The 23,912-nt window shown below is 36.6% G+C and overlaps 1 protein-coding gene across 1 annotated transcript in view; it reads right to left on the bottom strand.

Annotated features, from left to right (window-relative positions):
• The window catches only part of RNF19A (ring finger protein 19A, RBR E3 ubiquitin protein ligase), a 53,354-nt gene that overhangs the window by 22,937 nt on the left and 6,505 nt on the right, over nucleotides 1-23,912 (bottom strand). Inside the window, exon 2 of the mRNA XM_003782444.3 lies at nucleotides 5,047-5,813. Within this exon, the coding sequence (XP_003782492.1) occupies nucleotides 5,047-5,642 (596 nt within the window). The 5' untranslated portion in view covers nucleotides 5,643-5,813. The remainder of the gene's footprint in view (nucleotides 1-5,046; nucleotides 5,814-23,912) is intronic.

Genomic DNA, 23,912 nt, shown 5'->3' with positions numbered 1-23,912 from the left:
TTTTTTTTTTTTTTGAGACAGAGCCTCAAGCTGTCCCCCTGGGCAGAGTGCCGTGGCATTACAGCTCACAGCAACCTCCAACTCCTGGGCTCAAGCGAGTCTCCTGCCTCCGCCTCCCAAGTAGCTGGGACCACAGGTGCCCGCCACAACGCCCGGCTATTTTTTGGTTGCAGCCATCATTGTTGTTTGGCGGGTCCGGGCTGGGGATTCGAACCCGCCACCTTAGGTGTACGTGGCTGGCGCCTTAGCCGGTTGAGCTATAGGCGCCGAGCCAAGAATGTTATTTTTATTGACTCCTTAAAACACAATCAAAAATCACAGTATCAATTAACAGTGTTTGGTGTAAGAGCAGTATACAGGTTGAGCAACAACCTTAATCTAAGCCTGAGCCAGAGCAAGACCTCATCTCTAAAAATAGCCAGGCGTTATGACGGGTACCTACAGCCCCAGCTACTCAGGAGGCTGAGGCAAAAGAATTGCTTTAGCCCAAGAGTTTGAGGTTGTGGGTGCTGTGACACCACAGCACTCTACCCAGGGCAACAAAGTAAGACTCTGTCTCAAAAAAAAAAAACCAAAAAACAAAAAACTTAAGTCTGAAATGCTTAGATTTAAGTTTACTACACTGTTAAGACACAGAAAATGTGAACTCTGAACGTCAAAGAAGGACCCATAGAATGTATCAAATACCTAAAGTGTTAAAAAATATCTGGGTTGCTGTTATGGTTAGGAAAAAGAATAAATTAAAAAGAGCAAATTCTTCAGTACAAGCTATTAATTCTTAGAGTGCTTTACTTTTAAGAATGTATGTTTTAACACATACAATTTAACACCAGTCATGTGTTAAAAGGTGTTTAGAAATATTGTCTTTAAACAAGCTTAATCTGCCCTAACCCTCAGAAGAGTGAAAAGAATATTAGGTTAGAAATCCCAAGAGATATCAAAGCGAATCCAGGTCAAATTTCTTTTCTTTTGACCCTGTGGTAAGGACAGTATTTCTTAAGGTGTGTTAAACTGTATGTTTAAGTAAAATTAATGTCAGGTAAAGAAAATGGCCATAGTGATAAATAACAAATACAAAAGGAAAAATTTACAATTTCATACCTAGCATTTCTGGGAAAAATTCTTTCAAGTATATTGTACAATGAAAGCAGTTACTAAATATATGCCTGTGGTCCTAGTACTGCAGCTGAGCACTTCAATGAATGAACTGCAAATATTCAGATATTTACCAATGTTCCTTATGCCAGAATTAAATAATAAATGGAGTCTTAAAAAATCTCTCTGTAGTTTCCAAAAGTTTTAATAAGCTCCAAGAAGACAGGGATTGTCTTTTGTTCATTTAATAACCTCTAATACCTGGCACATAAGTATACTGAATATATGGATGACTTCTAAAGATGAGGAATAAAAAATAACAGCTATGGAAGCTTACTGTGTTAGGAATTTTTCAAGTAATAACATTAAAGATCTATCTCAATTAATCCTTGTTAACAACAATTTAGGATAGGGATTCAAAATCAGTTTGTACATGCTCTTGCTAAGTAAAACTAACTTTTAATGAAGTCTAATAGTAGTCTGTTTTCAAAGTATACACACAAATTTTACGTTACGGGGTTATGTTTTCTGCAAAACACTATGATAAAACCTGTAACACCAACAAGTATATAAAGTATGCCCTTAATAATCTAGAGATCCACCATAAACCAAATATAAATGAAAATACATAAATAAATGTAATTAATCTCTGTAACATCTTTTCTGCCCTTTGTGGGTAAGACTATTGACAACCAACAGCACCAATTAATGTAAAACCAAATTAATCAAGGAAAATTCTTCATTAAATTTATATAACAACCAAGTGGTTATTTTCATAAGATGTTATTAAAGTAGGTATTGCTATTATTTTATATACTAACTTAACAAAATTTTTAATTTTACTAAGAACTATATGCATATAAAAGAGATTATAAAGAATAATACAACGAATATTCCTGTATCTGCCACACAAGATGAAGATATTATCAATAGGGTGGTCACATTAATTCTCAACCTAAAATGGAATAACTGCTATTAAAAAACACACTGGCATGACAAGCACGAGCTGGAAATCAGAACCTATGTCACCTTACTCAGCAGCAGCTTCAGAAGTTTCCTGGTTGTCCCTGAAGTTCGCATTCTCTCCTCCAGTTCTTAAGAGGTAGGTAATAAACTAACGGACATATGTATTTTCTTGTTTGTTACTATGAATATTCCTAAACATATCTCCTGGTATGCAAGCGAAGAATTTATCAATAGTACTTAACTAGAAATTGGATTTCAGAGTTGCACAGTAAATGTGTATTCATCTTCCTTCTTTTATTTAAGTAATACTGTAGTATTACAGTAGAGTGATCATGGCTTACTGTACCCTCGACTCCAAGAATCAAGTGATCCTCCCACCTCAGCCTCCTGTATGGCCAGGACTACAGGTGCATGCCTCTACACCTGGCTAATTTCTTAAAATTTTTTTGTAGAGATGGGGTCTATGCTGCCCATAATTTTAACAAATAACACGGCAGCAAGTAAGCTAATCATTCACTTCTATGTTTAAGTCTTTTTTCCTTTTATTTATACAACTTACCTCTGTCATCTATTTAATTTATTATGAGTGGTGGCAATCTAATTTTCTCCCAAAATAATTTCGTAATTCTTCATGTTGAATAATGGATTTTGTTCCAGTTGGTTTGACATACTTTCCCTAAAATCAAGTTCTTATACAAACTAGAATCTGTTTCAGCCATACCTATTGAGGTCTATTAGGTTGATAGTATTGACTATTCATTATGCTAATGTGATTAATCAACCCAGCACAAGAGAATACACAGCTCTTTAGCAACCAGAAAGCGTGTGTTGTTGGATTTATTATCTCAGTCTCTCTTGGCCACAGGTTCTGACACTTAAGGCTTTTTCTTAGTTCCATCAGTTCAGATTTTTTTTAAAGCTAGTAAACATTTAGAGAAATTCATAAAGCACCTCTTGCTTGCACCCTGAGGTTCATGAAGGATAGTTAGAAAATCACACTCCTTCTCCAGATAAAACATAACATAGGCATGACTTGCAAGTGGTTTTTTCAAACCTAAAATTTGCTATACAACTTAAAATCTACTCTGATTTCAAGAGCATGACTTTACCAGTGAAAATGCTATGCAGAGGTCCATGGTATCAAGACTGATACAATCATATCTAAACTTTTTTTCTAACTAAACATTGTTTCCTGCTCAAGTTATTTAAAGCTCTTATTTATTAGTCCTATTTTCTTCCCATGTTTTTCTTGAGAGTTTAGCCCTTCATGGGTCTGGGTCCTAGAGTCTGCTTCTGCTATTAAGCCTGGAAGCAGAGCTAATCTTGGCTTAGTTTAGATCAGTGGTTCTCAACCTTCCTAATATTGCGGCCCTAGTCTGCAATAGGTTGAGAATTGCTGGTTAAGATAGTAATTTAACATGTCGTTTTGTTGTTATTTATGTTATAGTACAAAGTCCCTGCAGTTTAAGAGAACATATTTCGGGCAGCACCTGTGGCTCAAAGGAGTAAGGTGCCAGCCCCATATGCCTGGGGGGGTGGGTTCAAACCCAGCCCTGGCCAAAAACTGCAAAAAAAAAAAAAAGAGTGTATTTCAAATATGATACTGAACAGTATCTTGGAGGCCTACAACTAATGAATTCATAAAGTACTAATTAGGTAATATTTTTTTTTTTTTTTTGAGCAGAGTCACCCTCAGTAGAATGCCATGGTGTCGTAGCCTCAAACTCTTGGGCTCAAGTAATTCTCTTGCCTCAGCCTGCCAAGTAGCAGGGACTATAGGTGCCACAACACCGAGCTATTTTTAGAGGCAGGGTCCTGCTCTGGCTCAGGCTGGTCTCAAACCTGAGCTCAAGCAATTGTCCCACCTCAGCCTCCCAGAGGGCTAGGATTACAGATGTGAGCCACTGCACCTGCCCTTAATTATGTAATTTTTTAATGCTGTATATTATACAGAAATCCTTGGTTAAGTGCTAGTGATAACTGGGGAAACTAGAATTTGCACAGGCTGGAAACACTTGCTACTTTTCTCATTTAAATTATGGAATAGAAGTTAGATGTAATATGAAAATTCACTACCCAAGTAGCTTTTAATAGTGGACTTAATTCAGATGATCTGAGTCCTGAATTTTTAATTTCATAAATTAAACTCACATCATAGCCTTGTCCCTGAGATTATACCCAGATAATCTGGGAAATTCTGGGTTTTCCCAAACTCTTATTTTCTTATTTATAATCTCTGGGTTACTAAATCACACTGTTTATAGCTCTTACTTTTTTTTTTTTTGCAGTTTTTGGCCAGGGCTGGGTTTGAACCCACCACTTCCAGCATATGGGGCCAGCGCCTTACTCCTTTGAGCCACAGGCACTGCCGCTCTTACTATTCTTAAAGAGCACATAACTGTTTTCTCTTGTTTCTGGCAACTGCACATAATAAATGCTCTACAAATAGGGCAAATTTTACTATGTAAAATTACTTTATTTTAAATGTTGGGAGAATGGCATTTGTAATTCATATATTTGTGGCAAATGAAATATTACATTATCACTGGACCTTGGGACTAGCAAATGCTTATCTATATCAACATGAACACATCACTCTGCGTTACAAGTCAAAGTACCTTTCAAAAGGGTCATTTAAGTTTATGACCACAAATAATTCCCTCACCACAAACAACCTAGATCATTTCATCTTTTATTCCAAAATAAAAGTTCTCCACATGGATAGGGAAAACCAACTTTGTCTAACAACTAGATCCTGTATTCTACCATCTGACCCTTTTCTTCCAAAAATGCTCTTAAGTGGATTTGTAATATAGAAACAATAAATATAATGCCTGACACATGGTATGCACTCAACATGTTTGTCTACTGAATGAATTAAATTCTCTGGCATCTTAAGATTTTTCTTTTGACTAAAAGCAAATTTTTATTTTACCCCCAGAGGAAAAAAATTAATTTAAGAAAAATCAAACAATATTTTCTTACCCACAATCTGGAGCTGGACACCACCTACAATCAGGATCCGCAACAAGCCACCGTCTAAGCATAAATTCTTCATACTTTTCCATCAAGACATCATCACTTAATATCAAGCGAATATCATGAGGATTAAACCGTTCAGTACATTCTGGGCAACTGATGTTAACTCTACTTTCAGAGATTTCTATCCTCAGATATTGTCGTAAGCAGTCTACACAAGATCTATGATGACAAGTCATTATATCAGGAAATCTGTCTTTAGAATGCCGCAAAAGGCACAAAGGGCACTCTATAAAGTCTCCAATTTGCTTGCTGATAGAAGGTAATCCATTATCAGAAGAGGTATTTGTAGAGAAAATAGAGTTCTTATCGGTACACATTTCAGAATGTATACTTTCAATACTTGCAATTCCATCCACCCCGCCATTGAGCTCCCTTGATTTTCGTTTGTTATCTTTTTTCCTCCGAAACAGAGAGCCTATTGAAATTCTTCTTTTTTTGGGTGCCTTTTTGACTGAAGGTAAGCTCACAGATGAAGCAGAAGACTGAAGATCTCGATCTGAACCCATTTGCCGATGTAAACTCATGTCTAAAATGTTCATTAGAATTAGGTCAGGGTCAGTGTTTACACACAGCCCTTCATTATATTTAGAGATAAAACTTATTTCTTGTTATTGCATTCAGATTAAGTCATGGTGTAAGGAAATCCTATGTTGTTCTTTCAGAGAATTCTTGAAAAGTCCGTTTTGCAGAAGACTATTATCACAGATATTCTGGAAAAAAAAACAAATTAATTTAGTTGTATTCTTAGTTTGCATGTATTTATAAACTCACATACCCACTACGAAATTTCAAACAAATATGTTTTTTAACCATTAGTATTTTCTTAAGAAATAGGGCTGGTGGCACCTGTGGCTCAAAAGGGTAGGGTGCCTGCCTCATATGCCAGAGGTGGTGGGTTCAAACCCAGACCCAGCCAAAAAAAGAAATAGGGCCAACTTATTAATCTACAAGAGAATGTAAAACTAATATAGATCTTTTCAGTTTCCACACACACTACCAATATCATTGTTGTATTTGCATGTATATTTTGTTGGCCACAAAATATACATGCAAATACAAAGGGCTAAGAATACCTTATACAATCTTGCAGAACCACCAAGTGAAGGGAAGGGCTCTTAGGACTGCCAGAAATAATGACTTATTATAAAGTTGCAGTAATTAAGACAGTGTGCTGTTACAGAACGGATACAAAGACCAATGGAACAGAACATAGTACAGAAAAAAATCCCACATATATATATACGATACTTGATTTATAACAAAGGTATAAGAAAGGGAACTTAACCTACAGCTCATGCCTATAATCCTAGCACTCTGGGAGGCTGAGGCAGAAGGATCACTTGACGCCAAGAGTTTGAGACCTGCCTGGGCAACACAGCAAGACCCTGTCTTTAAAATTTTTTTTTTTTAAATCAGCTGGGCATGGTGGAATTTATCTGTAGTCCTCGCTATTCGAGAAGCTGAGACAGGAGAATCTCTTGAACCCAAGCATTTGAGGCTGTGGTAAGCTGTGATCATATCACGGTATAGATAGGCAACATAGTTAGACCCTGTCTCTTAAAAAATTTTTTTTAAAAACCCACATAATTTAATGATTATCCTCTGTAGAAACAATCCTAGTAAGTATCTATAAGCACATGCACATGACTAACAGGAGTTGTGAATAGCTCAATCACAAGAACTTTGTTATCAACATTACCAAGAGACATGGTCCCTATCTTAAATGTATAACCTAAAAACTAGTAATTCTATCCTAAAACTAGTAATTATAAACTTAAACTTAATTTTAATTTGTCTATATATGTCTCTGTTACCACTCTTAAAAATAGCCCAGTCAATTTTTACTAAATTTAGAGGGAGTGTTTAGGGGATTATGACAAAATATAGGTTGATATGGAATTCACCTTAGAAGCAGCCATGTTGCAAGCCATCTGAACAAGATTAACAAAAGACCTATGTGACAGCAGATTCAGAAGATATAATCAATATTTCATATCACCACCCCAGAGATGTGGCCATATCATACCACCTTCTCCTCAATGATATACAATTTATAAGTTTTCATCATCAACTACTTATAAATTTTTTCATTATTCTCATTTTGGAGATGGAAAAACAAAGACTCAGAAAGTATCAGTCTCATTTCAATGTCATACCTTCTAGGCATATAAATACATACATATATATACACACACACACATACGCACATATACATGCATTTTTAAAGTCTAATTAGTTCAGACTAGGTCAGCAAACACAAATAATGAGAACTATGGGATTAAATATAGAATACAGTGTAAATAGGTAATTGTTTACATGGTATAACAATAGTTGACACTGTTTTGGAATGGGAACAGATGATGAAAGGAACAGGAACAAATGATAGTAAATGCACTTGATGACATCATATAAAATTTCAACTCCTAATAGTCCCCAGTCTTGGAAACTCTTTATATAAATTTACTATCATGAGAATCTGTCAAGCTACAATGCATTAATAAGGGGATGAAAGCAGCGAAGAGAAAAAAGTAACTTAGTTTGGTCTCTGTGATGGTTAGTTTTATCTGTCAACTTGACTGGACAAAGGAATACCAAGATTAGCTGGTAAAATATTCTGTGTCTTTGTGGGTATTTCTAGAAGAGATCATCAGCATCTAAATAGGTAAAATGAATAAAAAGACAGCTTTCACCAATGCAAGTGGGCAATTGTCTAATCCACTGAAAGCCTGAATAGAATAAAAAGACAGAGGAAGGGTGACCTTTCTGCTTGAGCTGAGACAACCATCTATTCCTGCCCAAGTGCTCCTGAGGCCTTTGAACTCAGACTGGGACTCATACCACTAATTCCCCTGGTTCTCAGGGCACATTGGGTTTGAATGGAAATCTCACCAGCTTTCCTGGGCCTCCAGCTTGTAGACAGCAGACCATGGGACTTCTCTGGCTCCATAATTGTGTGAGCCAATTCTTGATAATAAACACCTATGTATCTACATATATCCTATTGGTTTATTTCTCTGGAGAACACTAAGAAAGCCTCCCTAATGTTATGGCTAAGGGCTTAGTGGGATCCTTTTCCCCTAAAATAAAAGTATGGATTCAAAAATCAAAGATTCTACAATAGAAAAGTTTGGTTACTGAAATAGAATAGTAAAATAGAAGTAGACTCCCAATTATGTATTTTCAACTAGATAACTAAAATCATAAAAGACATTTTTCTCTAAGAGCAATGGCATAAAAACTCCAGTCACCTGTTAATTAAGCCATTAGAAATGTCCCACTTTTCCCTTCTCTTTCCCAGTCTAGTACAATTCCAACTAGTAATCTAAGACTCCCTGCCAATTGCTGCTACACACTTTCACTTCCCCTAAAGAATCTGGTTGGAGAATTAGTCTGATCACAGGCAAGCCCCACTCCTGACCTTTTCATGTACTTCAATTGAAGAGAAGAAGACCTGAACCTGCCTACCTACCTGTCTCCAGTCCATAGTGTTTTAAAGTCAAGACTTTAAAAGTCAAGACTTCTTGGTTCTTTCTTTTTTCTACCTCTTTAGAAATGTATGAGAAACTAAGAAATAGTAATGGCCCAAAACAAAGATTTTTCTACCACATGAATCAAAATCTCTTGGACCAAAGATCTAGTAAAAATGCTGGTAACCTTGTATTGAGTCCTTATAAAGTAATTTAATTTGGTGCCTGCTTTTTTTTTATACTTTGTAAAAATTACAAAAGTTGAACAGTCCAGCTGAAACATCTAACCAACAATTACAATATTGTCTTAAATAAAAATGTAACCCAGATTTTAAATACTCAACTTACAAACACAGAATAGCCAAGAACAGAAAGCTCAATCTCTATAAACATAGGCAATCTAACACTTAATGACTAGGATATATTCTGAGAAATGAGTTATTAGGTGATTTCTTCATTGTGCAAACATCACAGAATGTACTTACACAAACCTAGATGGTAGAGCCTACTACATTGCTAGCTACATGGCATAGCCTATTGGTTCTAGGTTACAAACCCGTACAGCATGTTACTGTACTGAATAATGTGCTGTAACACAAGTATCTGTATATCTAAACATATTTAAACCTACCATGGTTCATGGTACATGACTGTAGTAGCCCATGTTTTATAAAAAGCTGTATGTTATCAATTAGGGTCCTGGCAAAAAATAAAGCATTCTTTCTTTTTTCACATTAGTGCATCTAAACATTAAAGAGGTAACTAAAGGGTGTATTTACACAGGCACAGCAGGGATAAACTCAGGACGTTCCTGTCATCCCTGGGAATGAAGGGGCTGTAAGAATTACTGTAGAGGGACTGCCCAATAGCACATAGCTCTCTCTCTCTCTCTTTTTTTTTTCGAGACAGAGTCCCACCCTGTGTTCTTGAGCAGAGTGCAGAGGCTTGGTAGTTCACTGCAACCTCCGACTCCTGGCTTGTGGGCATCCCGCTGCCTCAGCCTCAGGAAGCCGCTGGGATTATAGGCGCTCACTGCGGTGCCCGGCTGGGTTTTTCCATTTTTTTCATGAGTCGGGGTCTCACTTTTGCTCAGGTGAGTCTCGAACTCCTGAGCTCCAGCGATTCTACCTCCTCAGCCTCCCACAGTGCTGGGATTACAGGCGTGAGCCACCGTGCCGGCCATAGCTCTCTTAATATCCTGCCAGCGCCTCACATTGGCTAAATTCAACTAGAAGCTAACTGCCTCTAAGACAGTCTTTAGAGGTCAAGTTCCTGGGGCACAAAGCAAAGCAGAGAAAGGTGGATGAAGACAATCTGGAAGTGTAAACAAAAAACATGCAGTATTGGATATGTAAATAAGAGAACTTGGGAGTCAGAAGACCTGGCTCAGACACTTATAATTTCCTAGATAAAGTACATTCCCAAGCCTGTAATCTCCACCACAAAATATGGATATACCACTCACTTTAAATAGATGTTATAAGAATGATGTGAAATTGGTATGTTTATTAAAGTGCCTAACAAAACCAGGCACAGTGCCAAGCGTGAACTGAAATGGAATGGAAGATAAGTTTACACTTTCCTAGTCCCTTACACAACGTGAACCTCATAGCCGGTCCCTAACACTTATTAACCAAATAAATGATGCTTTGGGGTCGCTACTGCTCTGTGATCCTTATCAAGCCATATAGTTTTACTATATAGCCTTAACTGTAAAAATAACCTTTTACCCACAAGTGTTACAAGATTCATAAAATATGTTAAGTATCTTCACATGATACAACTTCAAGAATGATACATTTGAAATACTGTACCAGTCAACATCTCATAACCACAAACACTTTAAAAGCATCTAATAGCCACCCATGTGCCTAAACAACTTATGACTCACTAGAGGGTCCTGTAGAAATGGAGAAGCCTGGGCAAAATGTTTAGAGAGGAAAAAACAATTTACTTCCTGAGAAGAAATCTCATTATACGGTTAAATACAGTAGAATCTCAACAGTCAATCACCTCCCTACGTTGACCATCTTCTTAAGTTGACCTAATTTTCACAGACTGGTAAAAGTAGCATGCATTAACTAGCACTGTGGAAGAAAATAGAAAGTTTTTTGCAGTTTTTGGCCCGGGGCGGGTTTGAACCTGCCACCTCCTGGTATATGGGGCCCCGTGCCCTACTCCTTTGAGCCACCATGTTTTTTTTGTTTGTTTGTTTGCTTGTTTTTTTAAGTGAAGCAGGAATAGGTACAGAGAATTCCCATCAGTTTCTATTGATCACTAATTTGGTTACTACTGAAGCCTGAAGCTATCTATCCTACACTCAAGGATAAGAGTCATCAAAGAAAACAAAGAAGACATAAATTCTCTATTTTAAATAAAGTGTTGTACATTACAAAAGCTAACAGGCTACTAACTTCTTCAGCACATGCTTATGTTGAGAGGATGGAAGAAGATAAGGAATAAACGAAATTTTAGTTTTAAGGGCTATATATTTGTGAGATTAGGAAACCAAATGGTTTTTTGCTTTGATGGGAAAAACATTTTTAGTATTTTCTCATTACAACTCATTTACATTTCACTTTCTGTAAACTAAGCCCATGTTCCTATCTAACTGCAGGACTTGTACTTATTGATGTGTAAGACCTACTTCTAGGTAAAGGAACCTCACTATCATGTGTCAAATAATATCTTTTAAAAAACTATTTGATTATATGGCAGTTTTCCAATGCACAAAATTTCAAGACATTTTTACATGCTCAGATTCACATTATTTTTCTTTTTATGACTTTTGGTTTCTACACCTACCTTAGAAAAGCCTTGCCCTCTTCCATGATTATATTTTTAAAATTCCCTCATATTTTCTTTTGATAATTCTATAATTCATTTTTATTTTTTGCTTAAATCTTTGAAACTTTTCAGTTTATTTTAATGTTAGGAGTAAAGAGAAATAAAAAATATATTTTCTAAATGGCTAGTTATCTCAACACCAGTTACTGAATAATGATCTGCTCTCAGGACACCCTCACTTGTGATAAGCCACCTCTGGTGTAAGAATCTCCCATATATAGGTGGTATGGACTTCTCTTGAAAAGGAATACCAAATTGTTTTGTTCCAATTTATACTCTCACCCATCAGAAAGGGGATTATTTCCCTGAATTCTCACCAGTATCTTTTTCTATTTTAATAGTTAAGTACTTCAATTTCCTTTTCTTTGATCTAAACAATTTAAAAATTAGTTCATATGTACTATTCCCTTTATAATTTATTTTTTTTATGTTTTTTACACTGGAATATTAATGTTCTGTTTTGATTCTTAAAAACTCAATATTTACCTTCTCCAAACACTTGCCCTTTAATTTTATGATGTTTTAAAGTACGGAGTTTAAAATTTTTAGTCACATCTACAAAAAGATAGCTTTATCCTTTCAGGACTTTAAAATTCTTTCATCATGTTATATGCTTACAAAGTCCTTTTAGAGGATGAAGCCTATTTGTCAATATATTTACCTTCTTGTATTCTACATTACTTCTTAGGGATCCAAGTTTCACCTGGTGTCATTTCTCATTAGCCTCAAGAACTCTCTTTAGCATTTTTTAATATGTATGTCTCTTAGCAATGAATTTTGTCAATATTTATCTGAAAAAAATGTTCTTATTTCACCTTTTTTTCCCCTTGCTCTGTTGCTTAGGGTGGGTACAGTGGTACAATTACAGCTACTACAGCCTTGGGCTTCTAGGCTCAAGCAATCCTCCCGCCTCAACATCCCTTGTAGCTGGGACTACAAGTAAGTAGGCACCAGTGTGCCTTGCTAATTTTTAAACTTTTTATAGAGGTGAGAGTCTTGGCCACGTCGTCAAGACTAGTCTCAAACTCCTGGCCTCAAGCAATCCTCCTGCCTCAGTCTCCCAAAATACTAGGATTACACACATGAGCCACCATGCTCAGCCTTCATTTTTTCATACAGAATTTTGATGAATATAGAATTCTCGGTTGATAGTTTTATCATTTTGGGACATTAGGTCATTACATTTTCTTCTGGCCTCCATAATTCCTGATAAATCATCTTTCACTGACATTTTAATTCCCTGTAATTATCTTTTTTTCCTTTGGCTGCATTCAACATTTTTTCCTATCTCTGATGTTCAGCAATTTGATTATGATAATGCTAGATATGGTTCTCCTCGTGTTTATCCCGCTTGGGGTTTACTTCTTAGGTTTGAAGTTGATTTAAACTTAATAAAGAAATTTGGGGGAATAATTTCCTTACTTTTTTACCCTATTGTCTTTTTCCTCTCCTTCTGAAAACTTTTTCTTCTTCTGAAATTGTAATTATTTGCATGAAAGTTCAATTTTGTCTCAGTGGCTACTGAAGCTCTGTTTATTTTTTTGCAATCTTTTTTCTCCATTCTTTAGACTGGCAAATTTTTATTGACCTATTGTCAGTTCACCAACTTTTTCCTCCACCGTCTTCAATTTGCTGGTAAATCCAGTGCAATTTTCATTTTAGATATCATACTTTTCAGTTCTAGAATATATAATTGCTCTTTTCTACAGTTTCCATTTCTTTGCTAAGATTACCCATCTGTTCGATTATTATGGTCATATTTTCCTCTTTGACTCCCTTTTTTTTTTTTTTTTTGGGACAGAGCCTCAAGCTGTCCCCCTGGGTAGAGTGCCGTGGCATTACAGCTCACAGCAACCTCCAACTCCTGGGCTCAAGCGAGTCTCTTGCCTCCGCCTCCCAAGTAGCTGGGACCACAGGCACCCGCCACAACGCCCGGCGTCATTGTTGTTTGGCAGGTCCCGGCTGGGGATTTGAACTCGCCACCTTAGGTGTACGTGGCTGGCGCCTTAGCCAGGTGAGCTATAGGCGCCGAGCCCCTCTTTGACTCCTTAAAAATATTATAGTTGCTTTAAAGTCTGTCCACTAACTCTGTTAATTTTAGAGTCTGCTACCTATTCTTTTGGGGGGAGTCCTGACATTGTGCCGTATTTTCCTGCATTTTCACATGTCTAGTAATTGCTTATTATTAACTGAATATTGCGGAAGATATGTTGTAAAGGCTCTGAAATATCTTCTCTTCTCCTGAAGAGTGATGATTACACCTGGCAGTTAAATCTGTGGCTAATCAGCTTGGAATGGTGGAGGCCTGGTTTTATGCTCTTCTGGAATGCATCTGTGGAAATTACAAATGTTTACCAAGTCCCTCTGCCTTAGTGGGAATCAAACACCAAATTCTGTCTCCCCTGCAGAGGGCAGCAGCTAAAATCTCTATTCAGCTTTTGCTGTCTTCTAACGTTACTTCCCATTGAACTCCCATTGTGTACAGTTCAGGGAACGTCTATGTATTTGAGAAGAATTTATCCACAAACTTTTCAGGCTATCCTACTATAACTGCCTCCTTTCTGAGATGTATCCACTTAACTTCCAGCCACTTTAGCAGTCCCAAACTCCATTTTTGGAACCTCAAACCAATTAAGACTATCTTTCTGCATGACCTCTGGCAGCCCCTGTGCTACATGGGCTTTTCCTCACAGGGGAAGATGTATAATTGTTTTTTTTAAAAAAACCATGTGGCAGGCTGAGCACCTATAGCTCAAGAGGTTAGGGCGCCAGCCATATACACTGGAACTGGTAGGTTTGAATCCAGCCTGGGTCTGCCAAACAACAACAACTACAACAAAAAAATATCCGGGCACTGTGGTAGGTACTAGTCCCAGCTACTTGCTGAGGCTGAAGCAAGAAAACTGCTTAAGTTCAAGAGTTTGAGGTTGCTGTGAGCTGTGATGCCACAGCACTCTACCCAGGGCAAAACTTAAGACTCTGTCTAAAAAAAAAAAAAAAAAGTGGCAGTTTTCCAAAGGATATATTCATCTAGGATCTGAGATACGGTATTCTTGAATTTGCATAGAAAGCTGTCACAGGAAATTTCATCCTAAGTATGTGTCTATGATCTCCACAATACAACCATGACAACCATGTACTTGGCCGCTTTTTAAAAATGATCTTTAAGGCTTGGCGCCTGTGGCTAAAGTGGCTAAGGTGCCAGCCACATACACCTGAGCTGGCAGGTTAGAATCCAGCCTGGGCCCACCAAACAACAACAACTGCAACCAAAAAACAGCTGGGCGTTGTGGTGGGTACTAGTCCCAGCTACTTGCTGAGGCTGAGGCAAGAGAATTGTTTAAACCCAGGAGTTGGAGGTTGCTGTGAGCCGTGATACCACAGCACTCTACCCAGGGCAACAGCTTGAGGCTCTGTCTCAAAAAAAAAAAAAAAAAATCTTTTAAAGGTTTTCTTGAATTACTCAACACCTGCAACTATATGGTCTTCTAAGGATAATTAAATTTATTAAACTTTTTGCCTTTCTGCTCCAAGTAACCTGTGTATCCATTTATTCTTTTTTAATTCATTTATTCTTTTAACAAATATATGCCTATGATGTGCCAGATACTCTTCTAAGTGCTAGATATACAACAGTGAACAAAATAAACAAGGCCCCTGGTCTAGGAAACTTTCACTTTATTGCATCTAAACTAAGAACTCAACAGATATTTCAGGCCTTATCTTCTCCAAACAGTAATATGAACAACTGTGCAAGGATCTAAATTTTTAAAGAAAAAAACTTGATTTATACTTGGGCATATACAGTAGTCCCATAATGTAACCAAATATTATATATCATCATCCATTTTAAAACTTTCTTCCCAATAGACTATAAATGCTTTTGACATCACCCTATTTTTCATGATGACAATGGTTTTCTAACACCATAACACTTTGGTAGACAATTTAAGTTGCACAAAAAGAAAACACTAGTTATCTAACCAAAGGATAGAGTATAGAGAACGCTCATTTAGTTCACTGTGTGTAACTTTAGGAACGAATATTTATAGCTAAACAGTGGGGGAAGGAAAATCTCAAAACTTGACTCACTATTTTGGGTCTGCTCTGACTCTAGTGTTAAATAAAAGTTTCTAAGATATTGAGGGAAGGAAGCATCTGTTTTTTCTTTAGCATCTCCTATATGTAGTATTGTAATCACACTACATACACACCTCATCAAATTTAAATATGGCTATGTACCACTGAATATAGTTGACCACCAAAAAATAATTATCATAAGCCATCCTCAGATTACAAATAGAAGTAATATACTAGAAATAATACATGAGGTCTCACAAGTTTAAGAACTGATCCTATAAAAAGGACTATATACCTCATTGTTGAGTATCACTATGGCCACCTTTGAAGTACTCCTCTTGGGAAGCTATGTACTGATGCCGGCACCTAGTCAACCCTTCAAAGCAATATTGGAACTCTTTTTTTCTGGAATGACCATCAGAGCTGTTGTTGTACAAGTCCCGACAATTAAGTTCACGAACTTGCCACTGTGCACTTAAGGCTGGCAGCACTGTAGAAACAACTCAGTAAAGTTTCATAACCTTGGTGTGTCTGTGTCCCACAGCTATGTTAATCTTGTATCTCTACATCAGTCAATTCTGGCCCAAAATAAGTAAGAGTTTTTTGTTTGTTTGTTTGTTTTTTTTTTTATTAAATAACTATGTACATTAATGTAATTCTGGGGTAAAGTGTGGTGTTTTCACATATAATTTGAATATTTTCATCAAACTGGTTAACATAGCCTTCAAGTTTTTTGTTTCTTGAGACAGAGTCCTACTGTGTTGCCCTCAGTAGAGTGCTGTGGCATCACAGCTCACAGTAACCTCAAACTCTTGGGCTTAAGTGATTCTCTTGCCTCAGCCTCCTAAGTAGCTGGGACTACAGGCACCTGCCACAATGCCCAGCTATTCTTTCTTTTTCTTTTTTTGTAGAGACATAGAGTCTCACTTTATCGCCCTCAGTACAGTGCCGTGGCGTCACACCGCTCACAGCAACCTCCAATTCCTGGGCTTAGGTGATGCTTTTGCCTCAGCCTCCCGAGTAGCTGAGACTACAGGCACCCACCACAATGCCCGGCTATTTTTTTGTTGCAGTTAGACCAGTGCCGGGTTCGAACCTGCCACTCTCGGTACATGGGGTCGGCATCCCAACCACTGAGCCACAGGCACTGCCCTATTCTTTTTTTGTTGTTGCAGTTGTCATTGTTTGGCAGGCCTGGCCTGGGTTTGAACTTGCCAGCCCCAGTATTATGTGGCTGGTGCCCTAGCTGCTGAGCTATAGGCACGGAGCCATAAATAGAGTTTTATAAATCTGAACCGCATCATTAAAAAAAATTTGAGGCACTAAACTGTTTGGATTTTCATATGTGGCTTTTTGTTAACAGAGATAAATCATTAAAGTTCATTATAATGAAGTTTGCTACTACTCAAAAGGTTATTTAAATGTTTAAGTTTATTTTTAAGTTATATCATACACAATTTATATACTTACTTATAAGACTTCTTTAACTTGCCAACCTCAAATTTGCAAATGCCATGTTTTCCTTTAATAAATCTATTCCCCAGTATAGCTGCCAAATACAAATACCAAATACCAATGCATTCTTTGGGCATAATTCTTGCTACTCAAATAACATTAAGGAGACAGACTGTCTATAAAATATTAAACATCTCAAACACACAGCCTGTTAAAGTAAAAATATAACAGTCATAATGAACCTTTAGAAAATAAAATGCTTAAAATAACATCTAATGCATGGGCTGGCTTGAGAGAAATCCATGAAATCTCAAACTGTATATTAAATTGTGACTGTATGTATTTTCTAGTAACATACAAACATAAAAGGTGAACTGCTACTGCCAAGATGTCAGTAAAAGTTAACATCAATAAAAGAACATCAATTTCTGCAGTCTTTCCTGCTTTCACTACTTTACATTATTAGGACAATATTCATATCTGTACCAGTTTGAAGTGGCAGCTCTTTCCACAAGAATTAAATTTGAAGAAAGGTTTAAAAACTTCTATCCCTAAACAAATGTCTGATTCATCATGCAGGAATAAATAAACAATATGGACAGATGGCCTTCCTGGAGTAATCCATCCCATGTATTGAAAACAAAAATCATACAAGTAAAGGTTAATCAATATTATATAGTCAAAGGGTAATTGATTATGGATATGTGTGTGTGTCAATCATTTCAATGTCTCCTCAGAAACATGAGACCATTATGTGCATATGTAAGGAAACCTGGTTTCATGATTTCTACCAAGTGGTTTTATGGCTTTATTTCAATAATGTCATCTTTGCAACATATGTAGAACAGAGAACACACTACTGTGGTAGAGATGATGTTATAAAGCTTGCTTGTTTCATTTTCCTCCTGAGCACAAAGGAGGACGAAATTTTCCATTCCACTTATAGCTAGGTGTGGTTGTGTGATTAGTCTTGGCCAGTGTAATCTGAATATAATAAAGTACATCCTTTAAAGGACTGGCCCTTGAAATTATTCCTTCAAACATCCTCTAATCTCTTTCTCTTTACTCAACAGCTGGCCAAAGGTAGTACTTCCAGTAGTTGACTCTTATCTCAACTTAGGGGACAAATAAGGCTCACAACATGGAAGGAATCTAGATACTTGAGTCCTCTAGTGGTTGTGTTCCACCATGAGATTTTGGGACTGTCTGTTATGGACACATTTACTTATCTTACCTACCTTAAAAATAAGGTGGTCAAGACAGGTTGGGATATAAGCTGAGGTACTGTTAATATAATTTAGAGTAGCTTGGGGAGAAAAGTTTTTAAAATGCTACACAAATATGGGGAAATGATAGAATATACTTTATTAAGAAAGTAAAACATGCACTTTGGAGTCAGTGTATCTTGAGTTCAAGTTCAGCCTCTGAGACTTATATTAACTAGCTCTGTGACACTGGGTTAAATTATTAATACTAAGACTCATTCTCTTCAATAATAAAATAGGAATAGTACCACAGATTAGAGATAAAATGAAGATTAAATCAAATAACATATAAAGAATTCAGCAGAATTCAGCATGACATACATATCAAGGACTTAACAAATATTAGCTATAAGTACAGTAAGTACCTGAGAAGATGGTACAAATGTATCTAAACCATTTACTGAATAAAACTGTCAGAAGGGTTATTATATATTAGATTATAAATAAAATACAACAAATGTTTGGTGCAGAAACCGACTTCTCCAATGTAATTAGAATAGTTTAGTTAGCCACTTGGGAGTCTGAAATACATTAAAGTTACACAAACTTCTCAAAGGTAAATATAAATAAAGTTTTCAGTTTTCTTATGTTTATGTTGCTAGTACAAACTTAACTCAAGTGATCTTTCTAATATTAAAAATGGAATAAATATTTTCAACTCAACTACTTATAAATGGAGGGAGATAGCAACAATTCAATAGATTGTTAGTGTAGGCAAACACTGGTTTCCAGCAAATTCTTTGGAAAATGAATGCTTACCAAGACCCAAATACACTATCTTGGGTTCTATCCTTAAGATAGTTAATATGATCTCCTAGAAACAGAAACTAAATGTTCAGAATAAACTATTCCCATATGTCACAAAGCCTCCCAAAAGAGATATTTCTTAAGCAGCTTCACAAACATGCACCTGCCACATTTACCTATCTAAGCCCATTCTCATTTGGAGGGTTTAATAGAATGGTACTTGGGTGGTTTTAATAACACTCATTACTCAATCCACCACAAAAAGCAAGCTGCTGCAGAGAGGAAAAAGCATTACTCATTCCATTTTCCCAATAAAAAGATTGAAAAAACTTTGGTTAGCTCATTCAAGGACTTCTTTGATAAGCAGCAGCAATCAATACACCCATAGGGAAATGGTAGGGAAAGCAGAGTGCAAAACGCCAGGTATGATTAAGTGCTCAGAGACATGTACGTTTTTAAATAGGTTTTTGAAAAGGTATCTTGCTATCAAAGATCTTCAACTGGTTAAAATACACATTCTGATCAACAGAAGGTAAATGCTAACTTTGCAATGCTAACCTAGTATGAGAACTTCATCAAGCCCGTCTACTTTTTTTGAATTTCAATTTCCATATTTGAAAACTAAGGTGATCAAGACCAGATAGTGTCTAAGGTCCCTTAGAGTTCTAAGAGATTATGATAATATACAAATATATAGACAGTTTTAATAAATAGACTACTCTGTGGTTTAAATTATATAATTAAGATTTTCTGGAATAAATAATTTTTATTTCTGTTTTCTTTTTTAATGTCTCCAAATTCTCTCAAGCATCAGTATACTCTTTTATCTTAGTAAATGCAGTGGAATGAATATTATCTTGAAAAAGTGAATTTTACGAAGTTTTATAATTAATCTAATTCTACTATTTGGACAATTAGAAGTATTAAGTGATTGGGCTAATCTTATCCTAATCCCTTTTTCTGAAAGTTTCTATAATTTTGGAAGCTCATTTGCCTCTTTCTCCTAAAGAATACAATGGGCAAAGGGAAGGGAAGACCTCTGGTTACCTAAATCACTGTACGCATGTGATTTTATGATGTATGTTCAAAAGGAGGTAGAATACAAATTGAAAGAAGTGTTTGCTAGAGGTCCTACAACCTATTTTTAAAGTTTTCTTCAAATTATAAAGTAATTCTCAAAAGAAACAATATCTCTTGGGAAATAGGAAGCATAATAAGCAAAATGTGCTGTTTTCCTTTGGCTATACAGCATTGATATTAGCTTCTCTCTAAACATGTCCCCCCAAAATGAGGTAAAAATTAAGACATAAATGAAATGTTAACTTTATAAGGGAAGAAAAGAAGGGAGTACTTTCTAAAGAAAACAGAAGAATCTAGGTAGGAATTACGTAGCAGGTAAATAATCATAAATCATTGAGATACAAAAGAATGAAAAGGCTACAAACCCTGGACCTATTTTGCAATTACAAGTCATTCATAGCGGGGCCTGTTTAACCTTACCACGACACTTTACCCACTTCCCATGGCTGTAAAACCTATTCTTCTGATACTTGCATTCTAATTAGTGTTTTGCAATCTTTTTTTTTTTTTAATCTCACAGCACACCTGAACCTATAGTTAAACTTCCCGAGCACACTTTAATTATGTTGATTTAAAAAGAAAGAATAAGGCTCAGCACCCGTAGCTCAGTGGTTAGGGCACCAGCCACATACACTGGGCCTGGCAGGTTTGAACCAGGCCCAGGCCTGCTAAACAACAATGACAACTACAACAAAAAAACAGCTGGGCATTGTGACGGATGCCTATAGTCCCAGCTACTTGAGAGGCTGAGGCAAGAGGCTCACTTAAGCCCAAGAGTTTGAGGTTGCTGTGAGCTGTGATGCCACAGGACTCCACTGAGGGCAACATAATGAGACTCTGTCGCAAAAAAAGAAAAAAAAAGAGTAAAGAAAAGAATATACTTACTATGCTTTGAACTTCTCTGAAAATAATTTAATAAATGATCTTTATAAATTTTTGTAGCACACCTAACATCCTCTCAGGGAGCACCAGTTGAAAATCACTGCTCTACATTTTATAAGCAAGAAAACTGAAGACTATAGATACCAGATCTAATATATTACCACAAGCCACATGAGGCTATTAAATTTAAATTTAAATTCCTGAAATGTTGCATTAGCCACCTTTCAATTGCTCTGCTCCACTTTCACATGTGGCTACTGGCTACAATATTGGACAGCACCAATCTAGAACTGCAGGAAGTACTACTGCATAGCACTGGTTTAACTATTATGAGATTTATCTACATAGCTAATGTGGCAAAGCCAAAATCTCAGTGCTCTTTTTACTATGTTACTTCCTAGACTCAGCCTTATTAATCACTTGGTGTCTGAATTATCACATTAGCTTCTTTGTTAAAGTCTGCTTACAAATTTGCATCAGTTTCCCACAGAAAGAAGTAAATTTCAAACTTCACATGGCATTCGAAACGCTCCACAATCTAACCTTAGTCTCTACTGTTCTACATAAAAACCCCACACTCTAGCCATCTGTCCTAGACCAAATACACTATCTTGGGTTCTTAAGATAGTTAATATGATCTCCTTAGACAACAGAAATTTAACTATCTGTTAACTATCTTAACAAAATAGTTTCACCTCCCTGACTTGTCCTATGCCTTTTTCTTTGTTGCAATACTCTCTTAAATTTCTCTGCTAATCTAAAGTCCTACTCCTTTTTTCAAGGCCCAACTCCTATCTTATCTCCACAAATTATTCTAGGTCGGCAATCATAAATAAGCATTGCTCAAAAATGCTGCATGCTTTTGTACAGAAGTTTACAGTTTTCTAAATACTTCATCTAAATATTTTAATGTAATTCTTTGCTACAAGGTGGGTAAAATGTTAAGCAGAGTAAAGGAGATTAGTGTATGTATGCTGTACCATTTTAAACAGGGTGATCAGTGAGTGTCTCACTGAAAAGGTAACATTTAAGCAGAGATTTGAAGGAGATAAAGGAGGAATTAGCCATGCGGAAATCTGGGGAAAGAATATCCACAGCACAGAGAGAACAGCCACTGAAGAGGCCCTAAAGGAGGAATGTTCCTGATATGTTCAATGAATAGTCAGGAAGCCAGAATGTGGCCAAAAGGAAATAAGCAGGGCAAAGAATGTTTGAGATAGGTGTGAGGCCAGGTTACATGGGATTACAGGCCTCTGTAAGGACTCTGGCTTTTACTCTAAGTGAGAAGGAAACTTTGGGGCCTTCTGAAATGACAGCAATAGTTTAGAACCTGTACAGTTTAAAAGGATCATTCTGGTAAGAATACAAATGGGGGAAGTCAAGAATAAGAGTATGGAGAACATTTAAAGACTGGCAGTAATTGTAGGAGAAAGATGATGATGGCTCACCAGTGAAGGTGATGAGAATATGTTTTGATGCATGATTTGAAGGCAGTTCTGTTAAGATTTCCTAATGGAGTAACAAGGATTTTGGCCTGTGTAACCATAAGGCTGAAGATGCTATCAACTGAAATGGGAAGGCTATGAAAAGGACAATTTTAAAGAAGTAGCCAAGACCAGCAGTTTATTCTCAGACATTTAAATTTGAGATGATTTTATATTTAGGTGGAGATGTACATCCAAATACCTGTTTAACAAGCCTGGAGTTCAGGAAATAGTTTGGCCTAGAGATGAAAATTTGAGAATTGTTGTTGAATGGTGTGTAAAATCATGAGTATAGATAAAATCACCAAGGAAGTAAATACGGAAAAAGTAGAGACTGTGACATTCCAACATTAAGATGTAGGAGAGAAGAGAAGAATTCAGTAAAGGAGATAAAAAAAAAGGGGGGGGGAAGGAGAAATACTTAGGAATTATACTTTAAGAAGACAAAACCTGTTAGTCTAGTCCTATTAGTATTTTATTCATTCCCTACCCCTAAGGTCAACTCTATCTTAAAAAACATATAAAGAGCAAATAAGGGGCAAGTTAAGAGAAGAAAGTAATGACACAAGCAAAAATAACAAAATGCATTTTACAAGATATAATCTATTTTTTAAGTCTACTGAGACTAAAGGCTATTAAAACACTTCCTCTGATATTTCTAAGAAAGCATATGAATTCTAAAGAAAGGATTCTGGTCTCTGATATTCACAAAGCATGATATAAAAGATAAACAGACTTTTGGTTTACTGAAGATTACTGTCTGTATATTAATTTCTTGTGGTTGCTATAACAAATTATCACAAACTGGGTGGCTTAAGACAACAGAAATTTATTCTCCCATAGTTCCAAAGGCTGTAAGTCTGAAATGCAATGGGACCATGCTCCTTTCTGGAGCTCTATGGGAGAATCCATTCTGTACCTTTTCCAGCTTCTCTTGACACTAAGCACTCCTTGGCTTATGCAACATCACTCCAATCTTTGCTTTTGTGGCCACATTGCTTCCTCTTCTTCTGTGTCTCTGTCTCTTCTATAATTTCTCTCTGCTTTTCCCTTATAAGGACACTTCTCACTGGATTTTGAGGTTACTTAGAAAATCCAGAATGATCTGATCTCAAGATCCTTAATTTAATTGCATCTGCAAAGACCCTTTCCCCCAGTAAAGTAACATTCACAAGTTCCTGGTGATTAGGATGTGAACTTATCTTTTTGAGGGCTACCATTCTACCATAAACAGGGTTCCAGAAATTTTTACTAAGGACACCAATTAAGTGTGCTGTGTTTATACAGAAAAGCCAAAGGAGGGCAGTGCCCATAGCTCAGTCAGCAGGGTGCCGGCCACATACACCTAGAATGGCAGGTTCAAACTCGGCCCGGGCCTGCTAAGCAACAATGACAACTACAACAACAACAACAACAACAACAAAAAAGGCGTTGTGGTGGGTGCCTATAGTCCCAGCTACTTGGGAGGCTGAGGCAAGAGAATCTCTTTTTTTTTTTTTTTT

Source organism: Otolemur garnettii, unplaced genomic scaffold (genome assembly GCF_000181295.1).
Source record: "Otolemur garnettii isolate 467f Iridium unplaced genomic scaffold, OtoGar3 scaffold00004, whole genome shotgun sequence".
NCBI classification, from domain to species: domain Eukaryota; kingdom Metazoa; phylum Chordata; class Mammalia; order Primates; family Galagidae; genus Otolemur; species Otolemur garnettii.
Note: the sequence above shows the minus strand (reverse complement) of the source record. Positions and strands in the feature narration are given on the sequence as shown.